This window comes from Desmodus rotundus, chromosome 6 (assembly GCF_022682495.2).
Source record: "Desmodus rotundus isolate HL8 chromosome 6, HLdesRot8A.1, whole genome shotgun sequence".
In the NCBI taxonomy this organism is placed as follows: Eukaryota; Metazoa; Chordata; class Mammalia; order Chiroptera; family Phyllostomidae; genus Desmodus; species Desmodus rotundus.
Window position 1 is genome coordinate 20,439,664 of NC_071392.1, and position 15,000 is coordinate 20,454,663.

Below are 15,000 nucleotides of genomic sequence, written 5' to 3' on the forward strand. Positions count from 1 at the left end.
GCAATTTACTAGTTTATAGGAGTGAATTTGCTACCTTTAAAAAGTGCACATTTTGTGGGGGGGTAGGAAGCAATCCTTATCTTCATTTATGTGTGCATGGAAAAGGACTGTTAGAAGTGACGTCCTAATTGGGAAATACCGTTAGTGTAATGTACATGTAGCAGATTAGTGAACAGTAAAAAAGAGATCAAAGAACTCAACCTAGATGAATGTTTTGCCTTATTTCAATGGATGTAAGCCTGTCCAGGCTGTACGTTTGTTTAATTAGAGCAAAAACATTTACATTTCTTTTGAGTTCTTACGATCATTTTTGCAACCCTTTGCTGTCAGTCATATAAACCTGCCCAGTTTTAAATATTAAAAAAATTAAAATTGATTATGTTCTTGTAACAACTGAAATTCTTCCTGGAACACATAAGTAGCTGGTATAGTTTAGAGCTTAAAATCAGTAGCACAATGAGAAGTATACACTCAAGTTTTTCGGTATTGGTATTAGGAAGTACACCTGCTGGAGGGTATCTTCTGCTTTTCACATGTCATCAGGCCTCCCCGCCTGGCGAAAGAGAACTCTTGAGATGCATCCTATTTGTTTATGCTTGTATTTCGTCAACCTGATTATAAATTTCCTAAGGTCAGCATCTGTTTACTTAAAATTTAATTATGTCAACTAGCACAATGTTCAGCACATACTAAGTACTAAAGAAAAGAACCTGTATTAACCCCCTATGTTCTTTTACTACATGTTTAAGTTTCCTTATAATTGTTTTTTATAGGCTGGTTTTAGAGAGAGAGGATCAGAGAGAGATTGACAGAGAGACAGAGTCATTGATTTGTCATTCTGTTTATTTATGCATTCATTGGTTGCTTCTTGTATGGGCCTTGACTGGAGATCGAACCTGCAGCCTTGGCACAGCCGGACAACACTCTAACAGACATCCAGCCAGGGCTCCCTGCAATTTAAGTACTTGTTTTGATGGGATACCATAGGCAGTTTGTAGGTGTCTAAATAGCTTGCCTGGAACTCACTTTTATGTACCATTTCCTTAATTTAATTCATGGAATCTGTGGTGAACAGCATTAGCCTACTGATTCTTTGTGTGTGTATGTGTGTTGTTACTTTTTTCTTTCCAAGGAGCTAGAGTACGTTGTATCTTACAGATCTGTAGCTGGAGTGGGAAGTCTTCCTGTTCCTGTTTAGACATCTCATGACTTGGCAAGAAGTTTTAAAAACCATGGTCCCGTGACCTTTAGTTCAACCTTGGTATTTTTGCTATAGCACATGCCTTTCTAAGGAAAATTAGGTTACATGTGGTTGATAAATAGGGGAGTTAGGTCCATGCAATGCAGAAGTAGCATAAGCTCATATGCACTTTTCCTAGATAAGAACAAGCAGAAAAACAGGAATAGAACTAGAACCTTGGAAGGAAAGGTAAAAAAAACAAACAAAAAACCTCAACTCAGTTGCTGCACTGGAAGCAGAAGCCTTTGTACCATTTGTTTTTCATCTGATTGTTATATTAGTTTCTAAGAGAACTGTGGTAAAACATACTCTATGTTTACGAATTTGGAAATTGCGTTCTTATAATTCAGTCAGTTTTTTGCTTTATGCATACAAATCTATGTTCTTAGTAATAAGATTATGATATATTTTTTATTATGTACTATTCCTTTTTATCTGTATTGATATTTTTTGTCTTAAATACTACTGGGTTACTATATCGCTAAAACATTTATTTTTGGTAGAATTGCATGAAATGTCTTTTTCATCTTTTTCTTTTTTACTTTTCAGAATAGTGATTTTCTGATACTTATCTTATAGCTACTTTATTGTTAGATTTTTCTTAAAAATCCAATCTGATAAATCTGTCTCTTATGCAAGAGTTAAATGTGTTACATTTATTTTTATTAGTTTTGTATTTGGGATTCTTTCTACAAGTTTATTTTATTTTGTTGTTGCTGTTGGCCAATTGTTTTTTTTTTTTGTTCAGACATACTTTCTCCTTATGTGTTGCTGCATTGATATACATAATAATCTCTCCCTCTGCAAGTTAGAAACTATAAAATATAGTTGTATATGGCTTAAATATATAACATCACTTTAAAATATGCATAATTAGCTGTAAGTTGTGAAGTTTCTAATTTCTGTCCTCCAAAGCAAAACACCGATTCAGTACACTTTAATTATCCATTGAACATTCTCATTCCAATATAATTTATTCTTGTCTACAGTTTTAGTTCTGCCATTTTTAGGTTCCCAAAGTTATTATTTACTTCTGTGATTAGTAGTTAATGTAATTAACGTACAGAAAACAATGGCCGCAGGCTCTCTTTTAGGGCACTCCTAGGAAAGTGAAAAGTGAGCACCTGGCCCCTGCTCTGACCTCCCAGAGGTCCCCTCACTCTAGGCGGAGGCTGACTTCTTCCTGCGCCAACCTGAAAGGCAGCTTTGCAGCCAAGACATCCATTCCCCATTTTATCATATGCTTATTCATCATTTGTACTCCTTTTAATGTGTTTCCATTATTTTCAGCCTTTTGTTTCTGTGCAGTTTAAATCGCTGTGACGTCTATAATTACAAATGAAAATGGCTTTTGTCTTTATTGTCCTTGTGCTATTTTTCCCACAGACCCTCCCCCTTCCTCCCTTATTTCAGTATGAGATTTTCTCAGCACTCAAAATTTCTCAGGAAAACTCACATTCTATTATACAAGAAATGCCTGTCTGTCCAGGCTGGCAATAAGGCCGCCCTGCTCGCGCACTGCACACCGCCTGGGCTTTCCATCTGTGTGAAATCTGTGGGGCATGTTGTCCCCTGGTGTTTCATGGCATCTAAGTAGTGTGGAGATTACACGCGCAGAAGAATTCAAGTCCTCCAACAGCGGTGTTGTCCCCCAGCCCAGCTGCTATGGAGCCATGCAGTGATATGGCCGCAAGGGGTCAGGAGAGAGTCATACCTGCTTCCAGGCCCCTGGCTTTGGTTCCATACCGTTACCACAATTTCCAAAACTGCCTTGAGTTTGTGGAATTAGCCTACTGTATTGTGAGCAAGCCCATCAGCAGCAATTTCAGGTTCGCCTAGATATTTCAAATTCAAAAGGCTGGAAGAAGCCTTTGTAGTGCTAGTTTGCCCAACTCTGTCGAAGACCATAGGGCAGAAAAGAAAGGCAGCGTGCAGGTAGACAGGTCTCTTCAGCTTTAGCTCTTCATTCCATCAACTCACATTAGTACAGGGGCTGTTTTGTTTTGGTTTGTTTTGTTGCAGCTTCTTCACCTTGGCTTCTCAAGGGCAAGGGAAGGGGACCACAGAAGGTGGCGTATGAGCCGTCCTTTTGAAAGGCTTAAGCTGAAATAGGAATGAACATCTTTTGCATCAGCTAATAGTCACTAGCTTCCAGGTCCCAACTAGGGGAATGCCTGGTTACAAGTTAAATTACACAGAAGGAAGTTCTAGTATTTATAGCTCATTTACAATTCTTCTGGCCTGGCTGTGGTTCAACAGTCAGGAGTTACTTTTATCATAGCAATGCTACCTGGTTTAAAAAAAAAAAAAAAGGCTGAAATTTTACCATTGTAAGTTTTCAGGGAAACAGCTAGAAGAGGTGAGCTCAAGACCCTAGGGTCACACGGTCTTTTCCTCAGCTATTCAATACACCAGAAGCCTGAAAACTTTTCCTTTATTTTTCCTTGCTTTTCTTGTTTGTCTGTTCTTTTGGTTTCCTTATGGATTGACCATTTTTAAGGGAAAAAAGTCATTTTGTCACTTTATATTTCAGGGGAAAGCAGTTATATGTATATGTCTTTAATTACTTATATTTAATGAAAAGTTCCAAGAAATGATTAATATACATTACATATCATCATATAATTCTCTTTAATAATGGATGTTATATAAGTATTTTTTTCCCTGAAAAGCAAAATGCAATGTGATGGGTCAAAAAAATATTGTCTTGTATGTGTTAATACAAGAAAAAATATGATAAGAGGTTTTGTTGTTGTTTTCTAATAGAGTATATATTCATATAAATAGTAGAGGGGAGGGGAAAGGATTAATAGAAGAGTATCAGGATGGAATATATTTAAAAATTCTTTTAGTTAATGAACACCAACAATTGAACAAATTATGACTCTTGAGAGTTCTTAAAATTTGGTATTGTGAAAGAATACACGTATTTCTGAATGTTCAGTCTATGTGTCCATTTGCATTTTAAATTGTTTATTTGGAGATTATGTGACTTTTATATTCCATAAAAGAAAAGGTACTGTAAAACCATAGTTATTTAGAGAAATGAGAAAAGATCACCCTGAGTCTTTAAAATTTTAAATTGAAAAATAATATTTAAAAAATAATTGAGTAATTTCAAGAAAAACATTATTTTGACACTGCTAAAAATAATTCTGTATTCTTCTAGATTTACTTTAAGGAATAGATTATTACTTGTAAGAAACCAGTTAATTACTTTAAAATGGATTCTTCTAAAAAATGTTATGTACTTAATTAGTTAAGCACTCTCGAATTTTATTGATATTGTTAATTTAACACATATATTTACTTCTCGCCTAGTTTCAAATTTCAAATTATGATTTCAGTTGAATGAACTGGTGAGATCATGGTTTTAACATGTCTGACTCTGTCACAGGTTGAAACGGAATATTAGTACTTTATATTTTTCAGCCTTGTATTCTCCATGCATCTGTCTTTATAAAGGATGATTCATTGATCATATTAAATATTTATGGCTTGGAATGATTGACTAGACATTAACACAAGTTGATAAAAGGAATTGCAATAGTGTAATTGTAGACTCTTTAATGTTACACTTTCCAAGAAAAGTGAAGGAATGGTAGCCTAATGGTTAACTTTTATATTATTTTGCAGGTACATTTTCTTGATTATAAATCAGTACCTGTTGATCAGAAAATGGAAAACCTAATGCAGATTAGAGAACTAGCAAAGGAAGTGAAAAAAAGAAATATTTTACTGTATGGTCTTCTCATATGTTACCCACAGGTAGGTAAAATGTTGGTCTCTTCAGATTGTATGTTCTATACACTACAGTTTTAATAGTGGCAACCTGACTTTGTTAAAAGCAAAGGCATATTAATAAGTAAAAATAGGCTGGAAAATTACTCATCTATTCATGCTCTGTAGTAAATATAACATGTTGACTTGAGGGGAAAAATAAAAATCAAAACAAGCCTTGACCGACATGGTTCAGTGGGTTGGGCATTGTCCTGCAAACCAACAGGTTGCTGGCCGGGTTCCTGGTCGGGGCACATGCCTGGGTTGGGGGCGTGCAGGAGGCAACCAGTCATTGTTTCTGTGGCACATTGATGTTTCTCTCCCTGTCTCTCTCCCTCCCTTCCCCTCCTCTCTCTAAAAATAAATAACTAAAATATTTTTTAATGAAAACAAGTATTTTGATTAGGGAAAAAAGGTGAAAATTGGCAAATATCTCATGCTAGATAGTCCACATAGAATTGCCAGATATGCAAACAATAATTCAGAATGCCCAGTTACATTTGAATTTCAGATAATCAATAATTTTAAGTGTGTCCAAATTTGAAAGCTGAAATTTGAAATCCAAATTTAACTGGATTTTTGTATTGAACTGACAACCCTAATATTGCAACTCTTAGCCGTTTGTATGTTTGGTATCACTTATTTCTTTGCGCTATGCTAAAGATGTTGGTGAACAAGTTTTTAATTACTTGAAAGCAGTGCTTGGCATTCAGATTACAAGAGGCCATGTCCTTTAATTTAATTAGAGAAAACATCGTCATTGTCTTTTAGTAGCAGCAAGTTAGTTAAGTTGAAGGTAAAATGAATTAGCATTATACATTCTTTGTGCACAGAAATGTTACATAAGTCAAACTATTTGGAGAATCTTTAGAGGATTTGCCCTTTGTGCATAGATACCTTTCATGGAATTTACAGAATGCTTTATAGTTTCTCAGCGATACCACGCCCAAATCAAAGAAATGAAATAGTTGAATGCGTTTGTAATGATTCAGAATAAAAGTTATTTGGTACTGACTGTCCAGGAAGTGACAGGTGTTTAAAGTTATGGTTGATGAATAACAGCTATTGTTGCTGACATATTTAAGGTGCCTTTTTAGACTGAAGGTAATATTTCTTGTGAAACAAATGGATTTTAATTAAATGGAAGGATCATCTTTTAGACAATCCCTCAGTTTTCTTTAAATTTTGAGGTTGTTTCCTCTGCTTCCAAAATATGAAAGCATGACCTGCAATTAGTCCTCAAGAACAAGGCGGAGTTTAGTTTATTGAGGATCGTGGAATCATACAATGCTGGTGCTGTAGGGGTTATTGGAGTCACAACAACCAGAGCCTCAAGAGATACAGAAACTTGCCCAAGGACAGATAACTGGCAGAGTTCAGGAATGTTTTCTCCTCATTAGATTGCCTTTGGTTGTATTCTAGATTATTATGGTGGGAAAAATAAATCAGTTCCTTCTTTTGTGCCATGCAAGGAGGATCACAGATGCACACTAATGCTACACTATGCAGATATAAGATACAGTTCATTGAGGAAAGTCTCAAAAGCCGAGAAACGGCAGAGCACACACAGTCCCTGGAGCTCTCTACGACTTAGGTTAAGCAAAAGCAGCCGTGATGCACTGTAGCTGACATAGCAGGGGAGAGTTTGGTTGCCAGGTGAAATATAGCCTTCCCAGTTAAATTTGAATTTCAGGCAAACAATAATTTTTAGTATAAGCGTATCCTAAATATTACATGTAACATACTTGCACTAAAAATCCTTTGCTGTTACTATGAAATTTCAATATAACTGAGCATCTTGTGTTTTTATTTGCTAACCCTTGTAGAGTTTATATCTACAGTAAAACTATTCACTTTCCCACCCCTGGTATGCTCCAGAGGCGTCCAACCTGGGTAGGGCCTGTGGGCTGCATGCAGCCCAGGATAGCTATGAATGTGGCCCAACACAAAATTGTAAATTTACTTAAAACCTCCTTTAGCTCTTTAGTTTTTGTTAGTGTTTGTGTATTTAATATGTGGCCCAAGATGGCTCTACTTCTACCAGTGTGGCCCAGAAATGCCAAAAGTTTGGACACCCCTGCCACATTTATGGAAAGGAGTACAGTGAATGTGTAAGTGACTCTTGTACCCATGAAGGCTCCCTGATTGGAAAGGTGGCCTGGTTGGAAAGGCGGAGCCTCCGCTGCCTACTTCTTGGTATCTGACCTTTGTTGCTTTGAGCCAAGTTGAACCTGCCAAGCCATCTCTCTACTATGCTCCGAAAGTGGGAAGAAGGTGATCGATCCTACACCAACCAGCAGAGCTACAACAAGCAAGCCCTGAAGAAGTGAGGGGATGACACAGAGGGGCTCCTTAACCTCTTCCTGCTCCTGAATGCACTCTGTCTTCTGTTCCTACAACTGTAGTACCAGAAGACATACAAAAAAGGAAGGATGTTGCCAAAGCAGTTCTGTAATTTAAAAAACATAGATGAAATATTTATGAAAATCCTTCTGTATAACTTCAAAATAGGACATGGAACAATGAAGTGAAACTTTTTGGCAACAACAGTCAATTAGATAAAGCTGTGTGAATTCATCTGTCGGAAAGTATAAACGAGATCTGTCTTTTCTAATTAGTTAAATATGATTGTCCTTCCCTATTGTCTGGGTTTCAAAGCTTCTACTGTAAAGAACACTCAGAAAACGCTCTGGATTCTGAATCTCTTTGTAATTACCTCAGGTAAGTTCATAATGAGACATTAAGAAATACATGAATAGGGCCCACTACTCTAGGATGCCTTTGTGCCCAAAGGCCTGTATTTGTAGGATACAACTTATTTCCCTCTCAGATGCACTCCATTTGCTTTGTGTCTTCCAGACATGAGTTGTCCTTCCAGTATGTGTGGTCATTTGAAGAACAAGTAGGCAGATGTTGTCAAGTAGCAGAATATATATATATATATATATATATATATATATATATATATTCTCTATATATAGAATGTATATATTCTGTATGTATATATTCTATATATATATACACACACACACAAACACACACATACACACATTTTTTAGTGACAATCTCAGAGGAAGCTAGACTTAAAACTCTCCTTCCTACAGTGAGCAAACTTGGAATTTAACTGGGAATTATTTACTCAACACACAGTACTTTCCATTGCTATGAATCACGTGGCATGCACACCAAACACGCAGCACCAAGTCTGTTTACAGAGAGCTGTAATCCCCTGTTCAGAGTAATCAGGCTTTTTTGATGTGGTTATGTTTATGAGACTAAATATTTTTTACTTTCAATATTGTTTTGGCTTTTATTGTTTAGACTTAGTCATTCTCTGGGAAAATATGAAGGTCATAAAATGCAATGTCTCTTCAAATTGAGTAAGTTTAAAAAACAAGTCTGTTTTTGTGGGTTTGGTTAGCTTACTTGGAAGACTCATTAGAGAGGGTGTCAGTAAGCTATTATACTCAGACATGTCTTAGCCAAGTGGAGTGTTAGACGCAAACCTCTGCTACAGATCACCCCTTAATTTTTTTTAATAAAAAGTTCAACTCTGTGAATTACAATGGCCTTGGAAATTTCTTAATGAACTAATTCCTTTGAACAATGTCTTAGTTAGCTATTATTGTGTAACAAATTACCCCAAAACTGAGAGGCTTAAAACAACGTTTGTTATCTCCCAGTCTGCGGTTTCCCTGGCTCTGGGCATTTCTCAGGCCATAGTCATCCCAGGGCTCCCTGGGAATGATGTGCTTCCTTAGCTCCCTTAGATGGATCGGAAGGACTCGGTTCCTCTGAGGCCTTCGTTCTTCGCATGCTCGTGGATGGAGACCTGCCTCTATTTCTTGCCATGGGGCCTGTCCATAGAGCATCTCACAACGGCAGTGCTAGCAAGAGAGGGAACTAACGTGGAGGTCACAGTCTTCGCCAAAAATCACCAAGTGACATTCCAACACCTTTATTGTATCCTGTTCAACTGAAGCGAATTACTAGGTTCCACCCACCCCCAAGGGAGGTGGTTGACAAGGCATGGATACCAGGGGGTGGTGATCATTGGGAGCCGCACTAGATGCTGCCTGCCACAGCAGTACCAGAGTGCTAATATTGCAGACTAAGAATTATATTTGTCTGTACCCACTGCATGCAGATTGAAGGGTCTATAACAGAAACAGGGCTAGAAATGTTTAAAGGTAAAAAATACACACAGATGCCATATACTCATATACATATATGGGTGTATATACATATATGTGCATATGATCACACATGCACGTGCATTTTTTCTCTTGACATGTTACTAGAGTCATAACAGCTGGAGCAGGTTTATCAAGGAGGCGGGGAGCCAAAGACATGAAAACTTATTTTTATGTTATCTGTACAGTTCTTTTAAAAGAGCTTGATTCAGGTTAGATACCTATCAAATGCTCTGGGGGCATATATTCATAGATGGGCTATATTATTTCAGTTCAGGTTAGTGAAGCTAGTATTACAAAATAATTGCTATAAAATGGTGGTGTTACATTTGAGAAAATTGTGACCCTTTACCTTGAGAGCATGTAACTCAGAAATGTTTTGTCTCAGAGACCTGGAAAAGAGTTTCCAGGAAACAGAGTTGCGGTACTAAGTCAAGAGGGATAAAAGGAAGCCAGTGAATCTGATCATTGGAATCTTATCGGTCATCTTCAGGGAAGGTATGCATGTGGACATGTAGAAAATACTGAGAAATTACCTGGGAATCATCAGATTTCCTACAAACTCTTCCCCAGTAAAATTCCTGCTGTATCGTTAACGTCGTTGAAAAGTTTGGAATAAGATTTAACTTACTTTCTGAGATTTTTGACTAATAAAATAGAAAAAAATAGCCATGACGAATAGGCTGAAAGAACAAACTGAATAATTAGTCCCTGGAAAATGGGGAGTTTTCTAATGTATATGGTATCATTTCAGCCCTTTGAAATAAAATGTGTTGTATATATCCGGCTCACAGCAATTTTATGCAGACTTTCCTTAAATAACATTAGAGGGAGGGAGATACCTTTACTGTTTATTTTCATTTTATGGACACTAATTATCCAAACTGCAGAAGCAGCTGTACAAAGAACTCTAAAATTTCAGCGTTTAACTGAATCAGCTAGAGAACACGATGTGCATACTAGAGACTTGAAAACCTCAAGTCCGGTGAGACGTGAAAGCAGACAGGAGAAACGTGAGGCCAAAATAATTATTTTAAGATTTGACATCCTATGTCGGTGGCAATAACTCTAAATACTTTGAAATACCCATGGCTTATTGACTCTTAGATATTCTGTGTAATGCAGATTAAGGGTAACATTTCCAAAGTCATAGACTAGGGACTGTTTTCCAGGAATGAGAGTCGGTTGTTTGTAAATTCCTCATTTTCTGCCTGAATCAGTCAATATTTAGAAAAGATAATAGTTTGTAAAATTAGAGCATGTGTTTATTGTCGCTGCCAGTGTTTCCTGTCAGCGTTTCTGATTATAATCACAATGAAAATGTAGAGAGACCTTCTCCACTGAGAGTCAGAGAGATATGAGTCATGTTTGGCATATAGATTTATGTTTGGAAAACGGTGAGGTTTATTAGTGTTCAATTAATCTCATTACTCACTTTTGACAGTTGGTAAAGAAATATATTTTCATTAAACTTCAACTTCCTCTTACTGAATGCATAATGGCAGTTATGTACTAATGCTATTAGGAAATGAGTTGGTTTAATTACAAATATATCTAGAGTGACTCGTTTAGAATCTGGATTTTAATGGGCAGAAAAAACATGTTTCACGAGGATACTATTAATGACTATTGTTATTAAGTTTTGGTCATTGTTTATATTTGGTATATTTTTAATCACTAAGTTATGCTGAAATGTTGTATCAGGAAGAATATAAGGAAATAGTGTTTAAAGAATACCACAGATAATTTACCACTTTTTGCAGCTAAACTTACATATCTTAATCTTTTTTTGTTTTTAGTCTATTTAAAAAAAATATGACTCTATATTTATGACCTAAATTCTTCTAAATTATAATAAATTTCATAACTAGGCCATAGATCTCCCACTCTATGGACAGATTTTTTAAAAGGGTTTTGAGAACACAAGAAATTGTTTACTATAGGACACGCTTCACATTCTTCTTTTATTGTTTGCCATGAAGATTTTTTTGGTGGAAGTACTCAAAGACAGGAAGTTTAATTTTTGCTTGTAAGCTTTCAAGCTAAAATTAGGGTGTTGAAATGTATTAAAATAAGGACCATTAAACTAATCTATATGCCACTTACTGGTGTGTCTCTACATTCAGTTTGCAGGCTTGAGCCAACCTTATGCTCTGTTCTTACTATAAAGTAAGATAAATAAAAGGTCGCTTTGAAGATATGCTGCTGTGACAAGGTTGAGGCTACCACATACCAAGCTACGTATAAGAAATGTTTGGTGTACAAATGTATGCATTTATTGGCATTCTAATGCATGTGCATTATACTGTATATTTCTAATTCCTTTCTAGTGAAAAGTCAGGGCATTTCTTGCTTATTTACTAGGTAGATATCTTTGAGTCTGATTCGATCTATTTAGTTTTGAATTTTTAATAGTAATAATAAGTTTTGCTACATATATATACCAGAGTTTAACATAATTGTGTGATATTCTTCACCATCATAATCCTCTGATCCCATTATTAAATTTCTGACTTCATTATTTAAGATGCCTCGATGCAATTAAAGGATTTAGGCTCTTCAGGGAGGGTGGTCTCTCTTTCTCTTTTTAATTTAAAGCTGGAAGAGATTAGCCAAAGAACATATATGCCTATATGCATAGCCCAGGGACCCAGACAGCAATGTGGTGAAGGCTGCTGGGGTGGGAGACTGGGTGGAGGGGGTGATGGGGGGGAATGGGGGACATCTGCATTAGTGTCAATAATAAAAAATATTAATAATTTTTAAAAGCCCAGCATTCTCAAATTGTCTTTCTGATCCTCATGAGAAGAAACAAGCTAAAATCCTAGATAAGAAGTTACTAAAAATTTAGTTTCTGAATTCTCAGTTCCAGCCCATGGAGGGAATAGGCATTATCCAACTGTTTGATGAAGATGTCGCATAATTTTCCCAAAACATGCTATAATCATAGAGCAAAGATTGAAGCATACAATGACCAATCTCTCTGAACCTTAACAGCAATTCAATAATGAAGGCGTTGTATTTATCCTAAAAACTACCAATTGAAGAACTACATAAACACAACTGGGGAGGAGCTTAATAATGTTTAATAAGTGAACCAGCCAATATGGTTTCAGAAAGTCTCATTCATATTTTCTAAAGTTGTGCCTTCTGTTTTGTGGTTTCCCTTTTTTTCCGTGAACTAAAACAACACGAGGCGTTGCTAGCAACATCTTAAGAACATGGGTTTTCCACTCAAATATATTTCTCAAATAAATCACAAGTGAATGCTCCTCACCTTTCTTCAAGTTTTGCTAATTGGTTTAAGGCCTTGGAAAGAAACAAGAGTTTTTTGTTTGTTTGTTTGTTTGTTAAGTACGTGCAAGAAAGGCCCTTTGCCAGGCAGGCATCAGGAAGAAGTCAAGTGGTGACTCAGATTTGACCCTTGCCCTCAAGGAGAGAGTTTTCATTGAAGGAACTATATCAGATTAGTTGGGTATTTAAAATGCATAACTTTTGTATTCTGGATTTTATTTTCACAGATATGTGTATCCGAGGGATTAGCAAACATGACCCTTGGGGTAAATTCATGAAAATAAGTAATGGGAAATACTTACTTTGCCTTCTGCTGCCGGTGTGGCTCGCTCTGTGGAAGCCTCCACCTTGAGATTCCAGATCTTTTCAGCTAGTGTATCTCTGGGACCTTATTTAATAAGACAGCATATGTGCTGAGAAAAAATAGCAGGGCGATATCTCATCTAGGCTTTGGTGAGAAGTGAATTTCCTAACTAAAATGTGCAGTAAAGAAAAATAGTAAAATCCAAAAAGCTTACCAAGTTATGATTTTTTAAAAATCTTAGAAAAGATACAGGAATTACTAAATTTGTGTCTACTCTTACAGATTCTCTGACTTTAACAACATTTATGAAGGAAGGGAATTTTTCTCCGAACCACATGTCTAGTGATAGGAAAGTTCAGGGAATCTAAACTGCATGACCAGCAATATGCTAGGGGAAGAAAGGTTACCCTGGGTGGGGCGGGGCGGGGAGTGAAGTTCTTGTTTTACCAGTTTTACCCATTGCTAGGCACCTTGGGCTTTTGCCCTGGTGACCTTCTGTACTTGGTCCTTGCTCTGCTCATGTCTAACTGCCTACCCCATACCTGTGCAGTTGAGTCTGAACTCCCCACTTGAATGCCCTTGGTGTCCATACCTAGAACATTTCTTTTTTCCTCTTTGCTTGAGGTAATCCCTCTAACTCTGATTGTATATCTTATTTCCTTCTGCTGTTCATGCCTAACTGAATAATAAAGCTGCTCAAGAAAGGTCTTTTGTTGAAGTTAGCCATTTATAGAGTATGGGAAGAAGACTAACGCTCTTTGGGAGCTGTGTGCACCAGCCACTTTCATATATGCTCTCACTGAAACTTCAGAATTGTGCTGTGACATAGGTGTTAATAGCTCTACCATATCCTGGTGAGAGGTCCTGGCCCAGAAACTTACATAACTCCCTGTACATAAGCTAGTAAGTGGCTGAACTGGATTTGGACCTCAAATATACCACAGTGCTCACCTGCTCACTGAGGCTTTAGAAGAGCGTCTTTTCTTTTCTTTTTTTTTATTGTTGTTCAAGTAGAGTTGTCTTCGTTTTCCCGCCACCACACACACAGTGAAATGAAAGGCATGTTACTTATTAACATTTAGTGGACTTTTCATTTATCCTAGAAATTAAGCTAGTGTATTGTCCTTTTTAGATTATTTCATGATCCAATCTTCTCTTCTTGGCTATTTGGAGGTGGACACTGCTGGGCATGCAGGTAGGGAAGGTGTTTCTTTATCGATGGGAGGTGGAACAGAGAGCAACAAATGGAATCCTAGCCTGGGTGTGTTTGGAAACCCAGACGCGGTCTTTGTCATCAGGTTTTGCAGAGGCATGAAGAATAAGAACTGGAGCGGAAGCAAGAGGTCTGTTCCTATGGAGTGGCAAGAACACATGTGCAGGGGTGGGAGAGCAGATCCTGAAGACATTCTCTGAGAAAAAAGTCATCGCAAGGGAAAGAGGCTTTTTGTAATGGTGCACCCGTAGCCGGGTCCCAAAGAGGAGGAGAAAGATATTACAATTTCTTGACCACTTCAGGTATCACGGTAACTTCTCGGACTCTACTCCTGGCCAGAGGGAAGCCAAGGACTTCCCAGGACTTGTTCTGCATCATCTAACCATGGGAGGCTGAGGCCCTTTGCTCTCCTGGGCCGTGGTCATCTCAGGGCACTGAGGTCTGACACCGACTGTGCCATCTGGAGATGCAGACAGCTGGTTTCCTGAACCGTGCTGCCTTCATCGGCTGTAGGTAGGGTTGTATTAGGACAGTTTTCATTTTGTAGAGAAGTAGAGTAAAATCTCAAGTCAGTTTAAAATTTAAAATGTTTTTTTTTTTTTTTAAAAAAAGCAAAATCTCTGTGTAAACACTTGGTTCCAGGAGGAATCGCTCTTAGATACTTGCTATGACTTACTGCCAGAGTTGGCTTGGTGGGATACATTCCAGAGAGTGCTAGGGAGCCTTAACACTGTTTCTCTAAGAGCTTCCCTTAATTATCTGCTTATCTTAATTATCTTTGCTTCCAGGGATCATTGTGTAGCTTACTGTGCTTTGGGTTGGGCTTCTAATTGCATATTACAAAGAACATTCTAAACAGCGTTTTTCATGCCTTATTTATTTGCTTCTGTAACTTGGTCTCCACGATTCATGGTGGGGTGGGTGGTCGTGGTGGTGGTGCAGGAACCTATCAGAATGACCCGGGGAGTTCCTCAAG

At 37.4% G+C, this 15,000-nt stretch overlaps 1 protein-coding gene across 1 annotated transcript in view; it reads left to right on the forward strand.

Moving 5' to 3' along the window:
- The window catches only part of CRPPA (CDP-L-ribitol pyrophosphorylase A), a 190,700-nt gene that overhangs the window by 108,305 nt on the left and 67,395 nt on the right, over positions 1-15,000 (forward strand). The window contains exon 9 of the mRNA XM_053926793.2: positions 4,877-5,008. Coding sequence (XP_053782768.1) covers positions 4,877-5,008 — 132 coding nt within the window. The remainder of the gene's footprint in view (positions 1-4,876; positions 5,009-15,000) is intronic.